General features: G+C 42.0%; 1 protein-coding gene across 1 annotated transcript in view; it reads right to left on the bottom strand.

Moving 5' to 3' along the window:
• STK38L (serine/threonine kinase 38 like) overlaps nt 1-9,923 on the bottom strand; it is a 22,324-nt gene extending 12,401 nt beyond the window's left edge. The window contains exons 1-8 of the mRNA XM_009332812.1: nt 9,784-9,923; nt 7,856-7,907; nt 6,419-6,541; nt 5,739-5,822; nt 2,952-3,075; nt 2,237-2,391; nt 1,276-1,378; nt 460-521 (exon numbers count right to left, since the gene is read on the bottom strand). Coding sequence (XP_009331087.1) covers nt 460-521; nt 1,276-1,378; nt 2,237-2,391; nt 2,952-3,075; nt 5,739-5,822; nt 6,419-6,541; nt 7,856-7,907; nt 9,784-9,917 — 837 coding nt within the window. The 5' untranslated portion in view covers nt 9,918-9,923. The remainder of the gene's footprint in view (nt 1-459; nt 522-1,275; nt 1,379-2,236; nt 2,392-2,951; nt 3,076-5,738; nt 5,823-6,418; nt 6,542-7,855; nt 7,908-9,783) is intronic.
• Nucleotides 9,924-15,351: the final 5,428 nt, after the last annotated feature.

The raw sequence follows: 15,351 nt of genomic DNA on the forward strand, positions 1-15,351 counted from the left end.
ACAATTCTCTGAAAAAGAACCACGCAGCTATGCATCTTCTTGCGACACTGAACTGCAGGAATTAAACTCAGGAGCTCATGCACAGTGTCAATACCAGGTCAGTCTAGGAGACAAACTCAAGATACAGCTTTGCTAAGCGGCTGCTGACACCTGAGGTTAGTTAGTCCAGATGCTCATAAGGGAAACAAAGGCATAGAGAAGAGCAGGGTCTTGCTAGTCACAGCTCTGAAAACAGACAGACAAAGCAACTCTGATCTCTGAACTATTCCACAACCGGAATCACTAAACCACCTTCTTTTGAGTTATTTGCAATTTTGGGAGCTTGAAGAGCAACATCTATAAGGGATGAGGGCCTTTCAGTTTTTAAAAACCAGGAGCATTAATGCTGAGTTTTTATTTAATGTTTTCTGTAAATAGCTTAAAAGAAGAAAAAAATTATACATAATTTTATTAACTCACCAGCTGTCGCCTGTTCTTCTTCCATGTTTCTGCTTTTCTCTTTGAGTTCATATTCTGAAATGCTGATTTACAAAATAGTTATTAGATAATAAATGCATTTGTGAGAATTAGAAGAAAAGATTGATAACATTCTGTTTTCAAAGAATAACTATTTTGTATCTTTAGAATGCTTTAGTCTAGAAACAAATACTTGATTATAACTGGAGATGGGAAAATGAATAACTACTGTCCAATATGCAGCTGAAACTCATGTAAGTAGGACACATGATCAGCAATTCTAAATTAGAACTTGCTAAAAGTTTTACAGATTGATCTGAGATCAGCAGCGCTTATTGTTGCAGCTGGCAAGAAGTGAAGAATCCAAGAAGAGCTGCAGAGGAATTTTACATTTGTAGAATAAAGCACTAATGTGGATGTGTCACCAAGGCATGTTAATAAACAATCCTACTCTTATGAAAAGCTTCATGAGATTGTCACTGACTTCAGGAAGTCGGCACATGAAACCTGTGTCCCTTCTGAAAGGGTGTTTCTGTAACTTCACTAACATTGTTATGAAAAATACGTTAAAATATAGATACATTACATTATGTGTATTTGTATGTGTGTACAAATGTGCAAAAATACATTAACACTGTGGAAATAATAATTTCTTTTCTGTGAAATGCTTCCATGTCCTGGGGAACATGCATTTCCAGTTTTCCAACTAAATGCAATCAGCCTGACCAATCTTGCTTAACCCAGCAGAAATAAATTATGATGTGGCATAGCTGCAGCTCAAAACTATTTAAATGTTTAACTAGGACACCTTATACTTACAGAAGTCACTCGGTGGGTTGTGTGTGAGGTTCCTGTAGAACTCTGTTCTGTGAGCTTTCTTTAAACCTGTGCATAGCCCAAAATCAGACAGTTTTACATGACCCTAAAAAAATCAGAGAAGATAAAAACATGATTTAGAAAGATTGTGCTCGAAAAAGAATGTTTTAGTAACTGCGCTTGCCTTCTCAGGCCATCATGGACTCGCACAGGACTACCTAATCCAGGACAAGTAGGCAAATAATGACTGAATCTCGATGTACTGCAGGAGTGTGTTTTCTCTCAAAAGGGTTATTGCCCCCTGGGAATGGTTATATCTACAATTCTGCAACAGCTGAGGGCAGACAGTTTGCCTGGTTTTTGTTTTGAATTGGATACCACTGAGACTGAGAAAACCTCCAGGACAAAATTCTTTTGTTTTGATGGCAACTTGTTTTTAATCAGGTTTCCAGACATCAGTGCTAGATGGTCTACAGATTTGTGTATGATGCTTACTGGGTCCATTTCATGGCTCGCTATAGTCAGTCTAACAGACAGTGTTTCCACTGGTGAGTGGGTAATAAAACAAATGAGATAACTGCAGAAATTAATGCTAAATAATCAGTTCGTCTGAATGTTTCTTGCTTTCCTTTGTCTTGAAGTAACTAAGTGTATCAGTTTTTAATGTGTATGAATATGAGCGTCTGGACACCCTAAGTGGGACTTCTCACTTCAAAGGCTTTCCTTAAAAGCCTTAAAAGGGTTAAAAGGCATTCCAACAAAAAACAAGGGCAGTTTTGCTTTGTTTTAAATATACTGGTCTTCTACAATAAAAAGGTAACGACCACTTTCTGCCTTTACTCCAGCTAGTTTAAAAATCACCGGTGTGGCACTACTGGTTCCCACCGATTAGCACCACTATAAATGGCATTCTCTGCAGACTGAGATGTTTAAAGCATAGGCAGTTTACATGCACGTGACATGCCTTAGCATCCAGCAGAAGGTTATCTGGTTTAATATCTCTGTGGATGAATCCCAGCTGGTGAATAGCATCTATGGCCAGCACAGTTTCAGAAATGTAAAACTGCGTCTCCTCTTCTGATAAGGTGTCTTTCTTCATTAGTAAGGTCATCATGTCACCTAAGCAAAGAGCAGAAAATACAGCTTAGAAATCAGAACATTTTAATCACAAGACTAATTCTACGTGAAACCCCAGTAGAATCCAAATCTAACCTTGTAGCTGGCCTTACAGCTACTAATTATAAAACTATTCCTGCAAGGACCTACAAACCCAACATACTTTTTTAGTAAACTGGATGTAAAACTGTTGAAAACCCTAGATAGGAATTTTAATGGGATAGCCCAGGAAGATACAGTGAATTTTAGTGCCCAATACATGTATTGCATGTCTTTACTAGCTTTGCGTATTGCATGTATTTACTAGCTTCAGCAGTAAAAAGCAGAACGTTGGATCAGAATAATTATTTAATCCAAGTCTGTTTTAACACCCCTCCATAACCTTTCTCCTTCCCCTAAAGATCCAGAGTGGTTACATTACTGGGACTTCATTTAAAAAAAACATTAAAATTTTTTATTATAACAAATTACACAGCATGCTTGTTTTTAACATTTTGTGAAGCTGACAACAAAAGCCAAGGAAGAAGTACTTCTATCACCTAACACCACAACATACAGCTTACCTCCAGGTAAGAACTCCATGATCAGGTAAAGATTTCTTTTATCCTGAAAGCTGTAAAACATTTTCACTACCCAGGCTCCATCCGCTTCAACCAAAATATCTCTTTCTGCTCGGATATGGGCCACCTACAATTTTTTTACAAATACTATTATTAAAGTAAAATTTAAATATTTCAACAAGGAATCCCATATTAATAGTCCTAGTCCTACAATATATTTTCATGATCTTTAATGAAGAAACTATTTTTCATACTCATATTTTTCATAGTTTTTTACTAGATCCTACAAAGTCCTCAAAAAATACCCAGCAGAAACCCACAAAAGTCAACTCAATGTTGAAAATAACTGTTCACACAACTCTGCAGAAGTAGTCTCTAGAAACACAAAACATAGCTTGTTAAGCTGTTTCTGTTTGTTTGGAAAGAACTGAAAAAGCTGGTGGAAAAGTGCAATTCCCTTTTTTACTGTGCCCTAAAATGAAATAGGTGCATTCGAAAAAATTAGAGAGCTAACCATCACAGAGCTTTATACGGTACTGCAAGCTCAGACAAAAATATAACGTGCAAGTCAAGATGCAAATACTGACAAAATTATTGGAAAAGGCCAGAGTGGGTCTTAAAGAATGCAAGAACCAAGAGGTAAAATGGTAGATGCATTATGATTACTGTCAGAAGTTACCAGATTTCTCATGTACGTATACAAAGAAACAAAAAACTAATAGCTACCTCTACACAGATATCTCACAGTTTAAACTTGGCAAGATAAGCCTGGGGAATCTTCTCTAGCAAGGGTGACAGAGTGCCTAAACTGATTACTTCCTGCAAAACCTGATTCCTTCATCGCTGTGAGAAGAGAGAAATGCCTGATTTACATTATGGTGAACTACTGCCTAGTTCCCAAACCCACACTGTACACGCTGCTGATGGTGCGTGAACCCCTTCCAGATGGTACACGGAGACTGGTCCTGCGTGTGTACACGGCAAACCTTACTTGAACTGCACGGCAAGTGCATTGGCCAAGTGGGAACAGGGCTGCGATGAGTTTCAGCCCTTACGGATGACGGCAGGTAGCAGTGAGCGCAGTGGCTAGTATTAAAGCAGTGCAAAAATGGTAAGGGTCTTGGGCTATTTAAGGGGGGAGAAAAGGGAAGAGAAGATGGAGCCATTCCTCCAAGCGATGTGCATGAAGCTGGCCCGGAACTGATACGACCACCACTGCCGCTGACGTTGGTCCTCAGCAAGTGAGTTTGGGAACATCTGACCTTGCTCAGGATATTCCAGTCCCAGCTGAGGCTTTGAAAAAATATACAGAGAGCTGCTACCCCATGAATTCACTGGAAACTAAGAGTAATGGAGATTGGCAGAGAAGCGTGTGTTTCACTAGAATGTACACTCCTCCTGAAGGAAAATGAAAGACACATGCATGGAAAAGTATTTCTTGATAGTAGTAAGATTTTCATTATTCATACACCAGAAAGCAACTTCTGGAGAGAAGATATGTACCACTATTCCAGCTTCGAGGGCTATTTCCAATAAGCAGCAAACAGTCTTCTGCGTCTCTTCCCCAATTCTACTGGCCAGGAGCATCTTTACATCTGTGTGTTCTTTTCACAGGGTTTCACAGAGCAATGGGTTCTCTTGCTGCAGTAGGCACTCCAACTTTGGTTTATCTAGCTCTATCTATTCTCGTTAGAAAATATTTCTTTCCATCCTCCACTCCTCAATGAAGCTATAAAATATAATGTTAAAACCTTGCTTAAAAAACAGCCAGGATATCTCCCAGTGTTATCAGGCTTGGGAAAAAAAAAAAATCTTAATTTTCTTGTATTTGTGTCCTGTGTTGCTTTCCATTGAACAAACCAAGCAATGAAAATTACAGCAGATAAACACTCTGCAGGGAAGATTTCAGTCCCAAACTAAATGGAGGGTGTGAGCTCAGCCTCCTTGCCACATCAGGTTATGAAATGGGGACAGGGCTTCAACCGGAGGGCCACACACATCCTGGCTGCTGTGCAGAACACGCTGCTCTTCTGGTTGCCTGTATTCAGGGCATGGGCTTGAGGAAACAAAACGTCTGTGCCAGGGGAAAAAAAAAAAAAAAAAAAAAAAGAAGTACAAGTACCACTGCAGGGAAATGTAATACAAGAGCAAATGATGGGTAAGGTTTGGACAGGTAAGGAAAGCCCTCTTTTATCTGTCCTTTCGCTTGAGACATCCACACTTGATTTCTTTGCTTTGTGGTGCTAAAGTACTTGCTGTGTCCTACCAGGAATTTGCAGTGAATTGTTAACTAAAAAGTAAAAGCAAAAACCAACAAAAACAAAGCAAAACAAAACAAGACCCAACTAAAAAGCAAAACAAAGGAAAACAAAGCCAACGAACAATGTGACATCTGTTGGTATCTAACCATCAAAACAAAACATCGAGTACTCTCAGTTTTTACTTCGGCACAGTATTACTTTTCAAGAAGCATTTTCCTTGAAATGCAGTTTTACAGGTTAAGTACTATAAGGTCTGCGTTGATAAAGGAAGCTGGGGGGGAATCTCTGTCACTATTCCAAATTGGTTGTGAATACAACATTTTTCAAAATGCTGTTGCATGACCTTATTCCCCAACTTCTACTTATTCTTTTGTACTGTGGTAGCAACTCCATAGAAGCTTTGGACTGCTATACCATTATTGGGGCTTTCGAAGTGGAAAATATGACCAAATAGTATCTGCCACAAAGAACTTCGGCAATTTTCTAGACAGCATAACTTTGAAATCTAGGGGACTTATACAACACAAACCTGCTCTTTCTCCAGCATATCTGCTTTTCTTAATATCTTCATTGCATAAATATGACCAGTATCCTTCTTCTGAACGAGGCGTACCTATAATGAGAAATATAACCCAATCAATCTTCTCTACCTCAGAAACTAGACCCCAGTGTGGAATCTACTGGAAGGCTCAAAATTGCTGGGCACGGAAAAGTTATTTTGTTAAGCATTTAAAAACACACGGAACAAAGAAATATTTCTACACCATGTACAACACTAACGCTGGTGATGAACAGACAGTTTGAAGTAGTTATTGTTTTAGGAAACGTTAGCAGGCACACTAAATTCCAGGTAGCTGTGAGATTGTGTACGCTACAATTCAGGAGCAGATACAACCGTGATGTGACACAAGGCAGGGAAAATGTTTACGGAGGGGAGCTGTGCAACTGCAAATCCATCATGTCAGGGGCCACATGGGCAACATCAGTTTGGGCTAATAGGAAGCTGTGGGAAACTAAGGGCCTTTCCAGGGGCCTTGAGGAATTGGTGCATGTAATTCATTACTGGACTTATCACACTTAAAGTTACTCAAATAGCTATTCTTCCACAATAAAACTCCCCAACTGGAACTTTTTATTCTGTAATTAAAATGTTTCATTTTAATGTTCAATCCAATCTTAATATCCTGTTCAAGCAAGAATGCCACAAACCTCCCCAAATGCTCCTCTTCCTATAACTTTCAAAGATTCAAAGTCATCCAAGCCAAGTCTAGTCCTCTTCAGTCGCAGAAACTCTGTTTCTTTGCGAGCGTGTTGTGACCTGCGCAGTTTTTTCTAAGGAGACACATACACAGAAATTTATAAGTCATTTGATAGTAGAAAGTCAAGATATACAATCTCCCTTCCTGTGAAGTATTCTCCCTCCCATTAGGATTACAGAGAATAGGTAAAAGAAGTTGTCTTTCTGAATTTCTCAAAGTATGATCCACGAGCAAGGTCTTTTCTATAGAGCCCTCAGGCCCAGTTTCACTTTTTTTGGGGTGTGGGTGTGTGTTTTGGTTTTTCTACTACCTAGACATAAAGAAACAGTAATAAAAATTAATAGGGAAAAAAAAAGTCATACTTGTTCAAACAAAGTACATCAGTCCAAAGGCCAAAGTCACCATCTGAGGCAAGGACTCTTGTTTTTGGGCAGCGTGAAAGATCAATAAAAGCTGAAACTTGCACCCCACCAAAAAGAGTGATGACAGGCAACAAGCAGCCTAACAGGCAGCAGAGATCCAACTTAACGCTATCTATAGCAAAATGCATTTGGTTTAGGGCAGGCAAACACTCGTATTTGAAAGAAAAATCTGTCCAAACCCTGTCATGTATTTTGTTCTATAAAAATGTCAATGGGATTCACCCTGAGAGAAGACAAATGCCGACCTGTGCTCCCAAAGATGCTGAGAAGATCTCAGAGACTGCTAGAGAGACCCATCGATCAGGCACCTGCCAGATTCTGCACTAGGATGACAGTGTCATTTAAAACCACAAGATGGCATTACGCACCCACACTCGCTTTTCCCTCTTCCCAGAACTTACGGCAGCTACACGAACTCAGAAATGACTGAGGCACTGTTCCTGCTTATTTCCCTGCCCATCCTGAAGGCAGTACAGGCAGCCATGGTGTGATGAACCTCAGAAAAGCAACTTATTGACCAAAGTTCTGAGAGATGCCAAATGGACAGAGATCCCTCCTCATCTGTATCCTAACGGAGCAAGGGTGTGCCCAGTTTATTGTTTAAATCAAGAAAAAATGGTTCAGCATTTTTGCTTCCTACCTACTTCTTCCAAGCGCATCTCACCTTTTTTTCATGCCAAACATAATGGCAAACCATTTTAATCTTTGAAAAGCATGCTATATACTTGCTGCGGCCATACGTCTCATGACTAAGGGTGGCAGGAAAAGCCTTAGCTACTGCAAGTATCATTTAAGCATATTCACAGCTTCCCTAATAAACAAGTTATTTACAGGGGCAACATTCATTACAAAATAAAACTTAATGTCATGCTAGCTAATGTTTCTGTAAGCTCCTCAAATGCCAATTTGAAGTAGTGCAACAAAAGCAAAGCAGTCTCTTCAAAGGTTACTTAAGTAGTATTTACCTCCTCGTCTGCGAGGCCTTCCTCTTCCATAGCCACTTCCAGCTTCTTCTGCCTGCGAAGGGGAGAAACAGGAGATTGCTTTTTTTGTTATTTATGTACAACAAACATAACACTACAGCAAGACAGCGCCTTTACTTCACATATTCCAGATACCAAAGAATTTGCCTCAAATGGAAATTTCAAGACTTACTGCCCACTCCATCCATTTACTCATCTGTGACCAAAGCTGTTGAAAATGTATAAGCAAATTTAAGCACATAATTATGTATTTGCAGAATTAGGCATTAAAGGCCCAAACATATAATCACTCTAATGACTTATATTTCTTCATATGATCTTGTTGAAGTAAGGCTGTTTTTATCAATTAGGATTACGAATCAGAATAAACATGTTTTTTTCCACCATTTCTATCTCAGCTCTACCTCCAACACTTCAGCTAGCTCCAGCTTTCACCCCCAGTTTCAGCCTTGCTGACCTCTCCCTGGTCACACACCTGGTCCTGCTCCCCTATACCCTCGTGCCAACTAACTCCACCCTCCTGAATTCGCCATCATCTCTCCTCCCAGTGTCCTGCCTGGGCCAGGGCTCACTGGTCCTGGGGATCATCCAGCTGGTGCCATGCCAGGCTGGGAGGGTCTGAGCCGGGAGCGAAGCCTGGGAGTACCCCACAGATGGCAGGGGGTCAGCACGTGGCAACGTGTCTGCTGGACCCCTCTTTTTCCACCTGCGGGATGCTTCTTTACGACTGTCAGGGCGCAGCTTTCAGAAAGCTGGTTACCCACTAGCAGCGGCCGAGAGTTCAAAGGCCGGGCGCCAGGCTGCTGGTGTCTTTCTGCACTTCGGTAAGTACAGCAGGATCCCCTAAATTAAAGGCCCTCAGCAGACAGTCTATTCTCCTAACTATAAGCAACTCAATTACATGGGATAATGACTAAGTATGATGAAGAGAAAAACCCTGCTGCTTGGCTGAAAACCCCTCAATTAAAAACATATTACCAGGGGAATGATAATTTCACATGCTTATGACAATTTGAAACACAACATTCATTATAATCAAATGCTCGGTGCTTTGACACTTAATTCAAGTAGCACTTCACCACATTGGAGGCAGAATTGGGCACCAGTGAGAGAAGTTAAAGTGGACGGGACCAACGCATACTCCCACGCGAGGAGTACCAGTCAACACCATCCAAGAAGAATTTAGAGGTGGGTATTACATTATCCCCAAAGTTCTTTCTGCCCACCCAAGAGCCTCTCAAACCCTCCACTACCCTATGCCTTTACTGCCCCTTATCTCCACCCCAGGCCACCTCCAGCTTTCTGCCTCCTTTCCTTACACCATTACCCTGTCAAACACCTCTCCTATCGGGTCCTGTTCCCCACCTCCTATACGCTCCCTTCTGCAGGGTTTATGAGTCTTGGCATGAGCTCCACGCTGCAGAGCATGAATAGACACCACGAACCACTGCCTTACACAAAACCAAGTTACCACCCATCAGCAGCTCTGCAGCATCTACCTCTGTAGAGCTGATTCCCTGTGGCACGCGTGGAGGAATCCGGAGGTCATCAACCCCAAACGCAGAAGTAGAAACCTCACACGTGCTGCAAAATAAGACCCTGCACAGAGCAGTTTCCGCAAAGTAGTAATAATCTGATGAGGAGGTAAATTGTACGAGAATGCCAAAAGTGGAGGTCCTCAGTCACTCAGTGAGTGCTTGGTGCAGTAGCAGGGATGTTCACAGGAACTACCAGCACAGCCAGCAGCTGAAAGGTAGCCTGTGCCCTTCAGGGATTAGCTCCTTGCTACCAAGTACAGAAAAACTTCTGAGAACTGCTCCGTGCATGGGGATCAAAGTACCCTTGAACAAACACCGCCAAAAGCCAACCGAGAATAGCTGAAGAGGAGTGAGAGGAAGCACTGCCAGTACCTGGTTTCTCTCTCTTCGTGCTGTATAATTAGGTTGCTGTAGAAGTTCTCCAGCGTAAGTTTGGCCACTGTCACTCTCTCCCGGGTGTGGTTACTCATGGGAAAGGATGTTGTAGTCCCTGCAGTCATCGCCATGGTAACATGTACTGAAACAGAGAATGTCAAATCATTACTCACTTGAAAAAAAAAGAAAATAAAAAAAATAAGATTTTCCTCTTTCCCACTCTCCATCTCCAAATTCTTAGACGCTATAGAATTCACAGGGAAAGCACTGTTCTTTAGATGTAAGAAACTCCATTAAAAAACTGTATTATAAAATTATCCCAAGATAGCAGGAGGACTTACTACCCACTCTCTAAAAAAATAACAAGATGTTGGCAAAACAAAGGGTGAATCACAGCAAAGAATTATGCAGGCTACGGGCAGCTCACCCAGCAGCACTTGTCCACAAATGAGGAAAATGTACCTCCGGCGGACTTGAGCCCAGGCTGGGGGAGGGAAGAGGTGGCGGAGCATGGAAAGGAAAAGGGGGAAGCGAGAGGATGACCAGGCAGCTCCCACAGCTGGACATGTCACAACTCTATGACAATTTCAGACTCCAGAAATGCTAGGTGCTACCAAAAGGACAGGAAAGTGGACAAAACCCCTAATCCCATCCAGAGGAGAAGCTGTTTCAAGGATAGAACATAGCCATTAAATATCTTCGAATTCTAAAGCCGCTCAACAAAATTACATGTGGACAGTTGGGGGGATTTCTAGAAATCATTGCATGAAAATGAAATAATGGAATTGCCATATTTTAAATGGAAAACTTCTGTTGCTGGTTTTTTGTTTGTTTGGATTTTTAAAGCAACAACCAACCACCAAGAATAGAAAACCCTTCCCCACCACAAGGCCATCAGGCAACCAGTCTTTCTGTTTGTTTCCTTTCCGACCACCTCTGTGCCACGCCACCGATGAAACGAGCATTTTCTGGAGCGGCTGTTTGTTAGAGCCCCCTGTGTTTGGATTCTCAAATTCAGGGGGGAATCTTCTTACGCAGCTGTAAATACGTTACCCATGTAGACAAAGTACTTATAGGTCAGGGCACGTGGTTACCGAGCACTTAAAAACTGGGAAGAAAGAAGAAAGGCTGCTCTCTTTCATAGCTTTCATCTTAAACCCAAAGAACTTGGGCTAGAACAACACTTTTAACACTGGCAAAAGACATCTTAGGGCAGTCCGGCATCCCTTGCAGCTAGTCTAGGGAACCCAGGGGAGATTTAAAAAAAAAAAAAAAAAAAAAAAAAAAAAAAGCAGTTTGTCCTAGGACTCATGCCCTACCTGGAAGTGGGTTGAGGCACTTTAGGAGAGCCTCACGGAGTGGAGCCGCAAATAGCAGCATCTCAGCCACACACACATTTGTTCAGGTTGTTTTGGGGTTGGTTTTGGAAAATTACACAGAAGTACATACACTTCCTTTTGATTATTTACATAATCCTTCTATTTCACCAGGGGATTTTGAGGAAGACAAATCCCAAATTAGGTTTATGATCTTCAAGCAGATCCTAATACCTTTTAAGGTGAACCGATTAAAAGTTTCATACAGAAGAAAACTTGCACATCCACATCAGACAGGAAGATTGCTTAATTCTGCTCTGGGTTTTTTGTTTTGGATTTGCCTGCTATCCTCTGTGAAGACAGCATTTCATCTTGTGGATTTTTAATTGGATTTGGTGCCACAATAAGATATTTGTTGCCAGAAATGCAGCTGCTGTGTCACAAATAAAGGCGTTTTATAGCATTATGTAGATATTATTTTAGCTGTGTATTTTGGAGTGTGCAAGACGCCGGAGTTCTGAGAATAAAAATGTATCTCTCTATACATATACAATGAGGTTTTATTAGCACTACAGCTGCTTTATGATGATGTCAATATTTCTATTTTTTAATCAATCTTTTATCCCCTTCAATTTTCTACTAAAGAAAGATGAGAGCTGACAACTGTTAATAATCTCTACTAAAAATTAAGGGGTTTATTCTTCACACAAACATGTACCCCATACCGGACACTTCTTGAAAAGCTGGAGAACTTGGCTCTCCTCTCCGTATTGAGTCTGTTATAGAATATTACACTCTCTTTCTCCCTTGATAGGTGGGAAAAGATAAATATAGAACAGGTGTCTGAGAGCAAAACCTACAGCACATTGACACACCCAAATCAAACAGAGCAACTGTTGACCACATGCTGGCATCTGTGATTAAGTTATTTCAAGAAATGACCTAATAGAGTAAAAATCCGCCTTCCGATCATTTTGGCGTGTCAGGATAGCATAGCATTAACCCAGGCTTGAAATGGATTAACCTTTACTTAAGGTATAACGAGCGCACTCTAGCACTGGCAAGCAACAGGATATTTATCCTTTGCACGTCTTGTATTCCTGGTAGGATAAAACAACACTGCAGTTTTGTTTCCTGTTAATTCGTTTTCCCCATGCTCCTATACTCACAAATGCAGACGTTACCAAATAGCAAATCGAAGTCACTTGATTTTATTAAGCCTGTGAAAAGGAGATAACAACTCTGGCACTAGCACACCACGCTATAAATAGGGAGGCTGACCCTCACACTGTGGTTCTACGGTAGGAAAGTATAGATGAGAACCTGGCCCGCAAGCTAGCAAACTCAGAGAAGGCTATTTAACAGAGAAGAAACTTCACCGTCATACTATGGCGTGAGCCCACCAAAGCAGGAGATACACATCACCAGAAGCATTTGCTTCCAACATCCCACGTACCCTGCGCACACCTCACCAGCCCTGCCTGCAGACCACGCTGTACCACAGCATAGCATTTCCTTGAGACAGAGTTTACTTTACATTCGCTCAGTTTGCAATCGGTGGCCCCAGGTGGTCCCAGTTAGCTCTGTCACTGTGAAAAAAAATAATCAACTTTGTAAAACCAAGAAGTGCCCTGAGGTCCCCAGGTCCCCCAAAGTAAGTGGAAAAGAGCACAGACCTGGCAGGAGACACAAGGTACCCCACAAAATCCTACGTCAACTCACATCCGAGAAAACCTCCTCATCCTTTTTCCTCCCGCCTCTCTGCTTCCACTAACAAACCCCCAAACAAGGCACAAATCCACATCCCAGATAAAATATTCAGCTGGGAGTAACCAAGTAAAATCCTTAAGTATGACCTTTATAAACAAATGATGCTGGAGGCGATGGGGGTGGGAAGGAAGATGCTTCAAAATGGGGCCTTTTATTGACAGCACACTACTTCTACTGACCTCAGCACATTAACGGGAACATTTTGAAAAGGTGCCACCAATAGTTCTTGGAAATGCCCTCAAAAAACTACTAATTCACCCGAATTCATGCCATTTGCATAATGGAACCATTCTACTCCTGCTGCATCACCGGCCTTGCATTAGGCTCCCTGGACCACGAAGGAGGTCATATTAACCAGCCAGATGCATTAGGCCAAAACTCCCCTGGCCGACGAGGACAGAAGACCTTTCTTTCCGAAGAGTCTGTTACTTCGGAAAAAATGATACACCACTGGCTGTGAATGAGAGAGACATCAAACCGACCTAATCGACAGGAGACACTGAGCAGTGCGCAGCCCGCAGGACAACCTCTCGGAGCTGCCAGAAGCAGAGACGCCATATGTGCTGCTTGGCCCAGAAATCGAGCCTGTGCCTCCTGGACGGATGGCTGAACTCGGAGCGCGAGCCTTTCTCCTGATGCCTGCTCTGCTCTGCTCAGCAGCAAGCGCCGATGGTGTGGTCACAGGAGAGAGAGGGATGAGGAACTACAGGTGTGGACTGACCAGGGGACATCTTGCCCCAAGAGGAAGGTGGGACAGCAGCATAGCAGGGAGGAGATGAAGGATGTTCCTGAAGGACAAGGGAGAGCCGGGTACAGCAGCAGGAAGGGGACAGCAGGCCCAATGCTAACAAGCTGGAGTTTTCAAGAGTCTCCGTTGAGCAAGTCTGTTCTGACCAACCATCTCCTTTCTGGTAGAAAAATGCTGCCTGGTCCAAGCATATGTTTGATCTTTTTATTCCCAGATCTTTCCTGATTGGGAAGCAGAGAAAAGCCAAGCAGTGTTTACAGCTTCAGTCTGTGCTCCCATCTATCACAACAGCTTGAAGTCAAACCCTTGACCAATTTTCCTGAAAGCATTTCCACTGTTGAAAACCCCACACTCAGCTTCTGCTACACAACTGGTAACTCAAAACCCACGTCCTCTCCAGGGTGCTTCTTAGCAGCTCCCACAGTCCATCATTAACGTTTTCATATTAGACTATTGGATTCAGGCTCTGGTTAATCAGAGCAAAATCACTGAGGCATCCAATCCCACCTGCTACGGCTACTCAGAAGAGGAGAGATGGAAGAAATCAAGGCACCTAGAGAACTGTTCTCCCCTGAAAGAAACAGTTGGCACCTTGCGGGATCATTTTCCAATCAGGAAGAGATGAGAACACAAAATGGAAGCCTCTTGCACATTGTCTCCAGCCTCCACAGCTCCGTCTCAGGACATCCAGGATGCGTGAAGAGAGCGAGCACAGAGCTGTTGCTTGGCAGGAAGAAAGGATGGAGATATGACACTCTCGGCAATTTTAGAGCCTATTTCTACATATCTAGGTAGCTCTAGACTTTAAAGAGAAAAGGATAACGAGGGATGAAACAGGATGCCGACACAGATGTGCTACAAGATCTCAAATTCACTTTATTACTCCATGGCATACTTTCCACCCTGTAAAATGGAGTGACAGGACAGGGATGTGGAGTAGAGCGCATAATCATAACACTTCACATCACCAAACATTTGAACTGTAGTGATGGTGAAGATTCAAATACTTCAATAGGAAAAAGAAAAAAAAAAACCAAACAACAAAACACACCAAAAAACACCTCCCTCCCCCCAAGTGGATATACTCATCATTTCAGATCCTTCCAACATATTCTTCCAACCTTTCACGTTTACTTTTTTCATGATTTCTCACTTCAGTGAGAATATAAATACATGAGAGTATGCTACAAGCAGAGAAAACTGAAACCAATCTTTCCAGCTAATCTTCCTTATTAGAGGGTTTCACATTTCTCAGGATACTACAGTAACCTATTTGATCAATTCTTGCTTTCTCTTACACAGATTGCCAGCAAAAGAGCAAGTCTGTGCCAGTTAGACAGTGGTGGGTATCACAACCGGGCTTCACTTCCGTAAGAATGTGTCCGAAGGTGCCAGTCTCTTTACAGGCAAGTCTCCTGCACAACTGTGTTATATCATATCGCTTGTTCTTACTATCAAATAAGGCTGGATCTATACTACCAAATTAATCTGGACTTAAGTCACACAATGGAAATATCATTCTTATTTTTGAAACCATGCAACCAATTATACAGCAGCCCTAGAATAAGTTTACTCGGGACTCATTACTTAGCGCATATTTAAGTTAGGGAGCAAACACCACATACAACTCTCTCAGAGAGAAAAGCATGGTTTTTTCCGTGTGACAGAATGATGCTACTTATGTCATGCTGTTCGGTCTCCGATTCGGATTTAAAATGTAAAGCTACATAC

The sequence above is a fragment of the Pygoscelis adeliae genome, unplaced genomic scaffold (genome assembly GCF_000699105.1).
Source record: "Pygoscelis adeliae isolate BGI_AS28 unplaced genomic scaffold, ASM69910v1 Scaffold38, whole genome shotgun sequence".
Lineage (NCBI taxonomy): Eukaryota > Metazoa > Chordata > Aves > Sphenisciformes > Spheniscidae > Pygoscelis > Pygoscelis adeliae.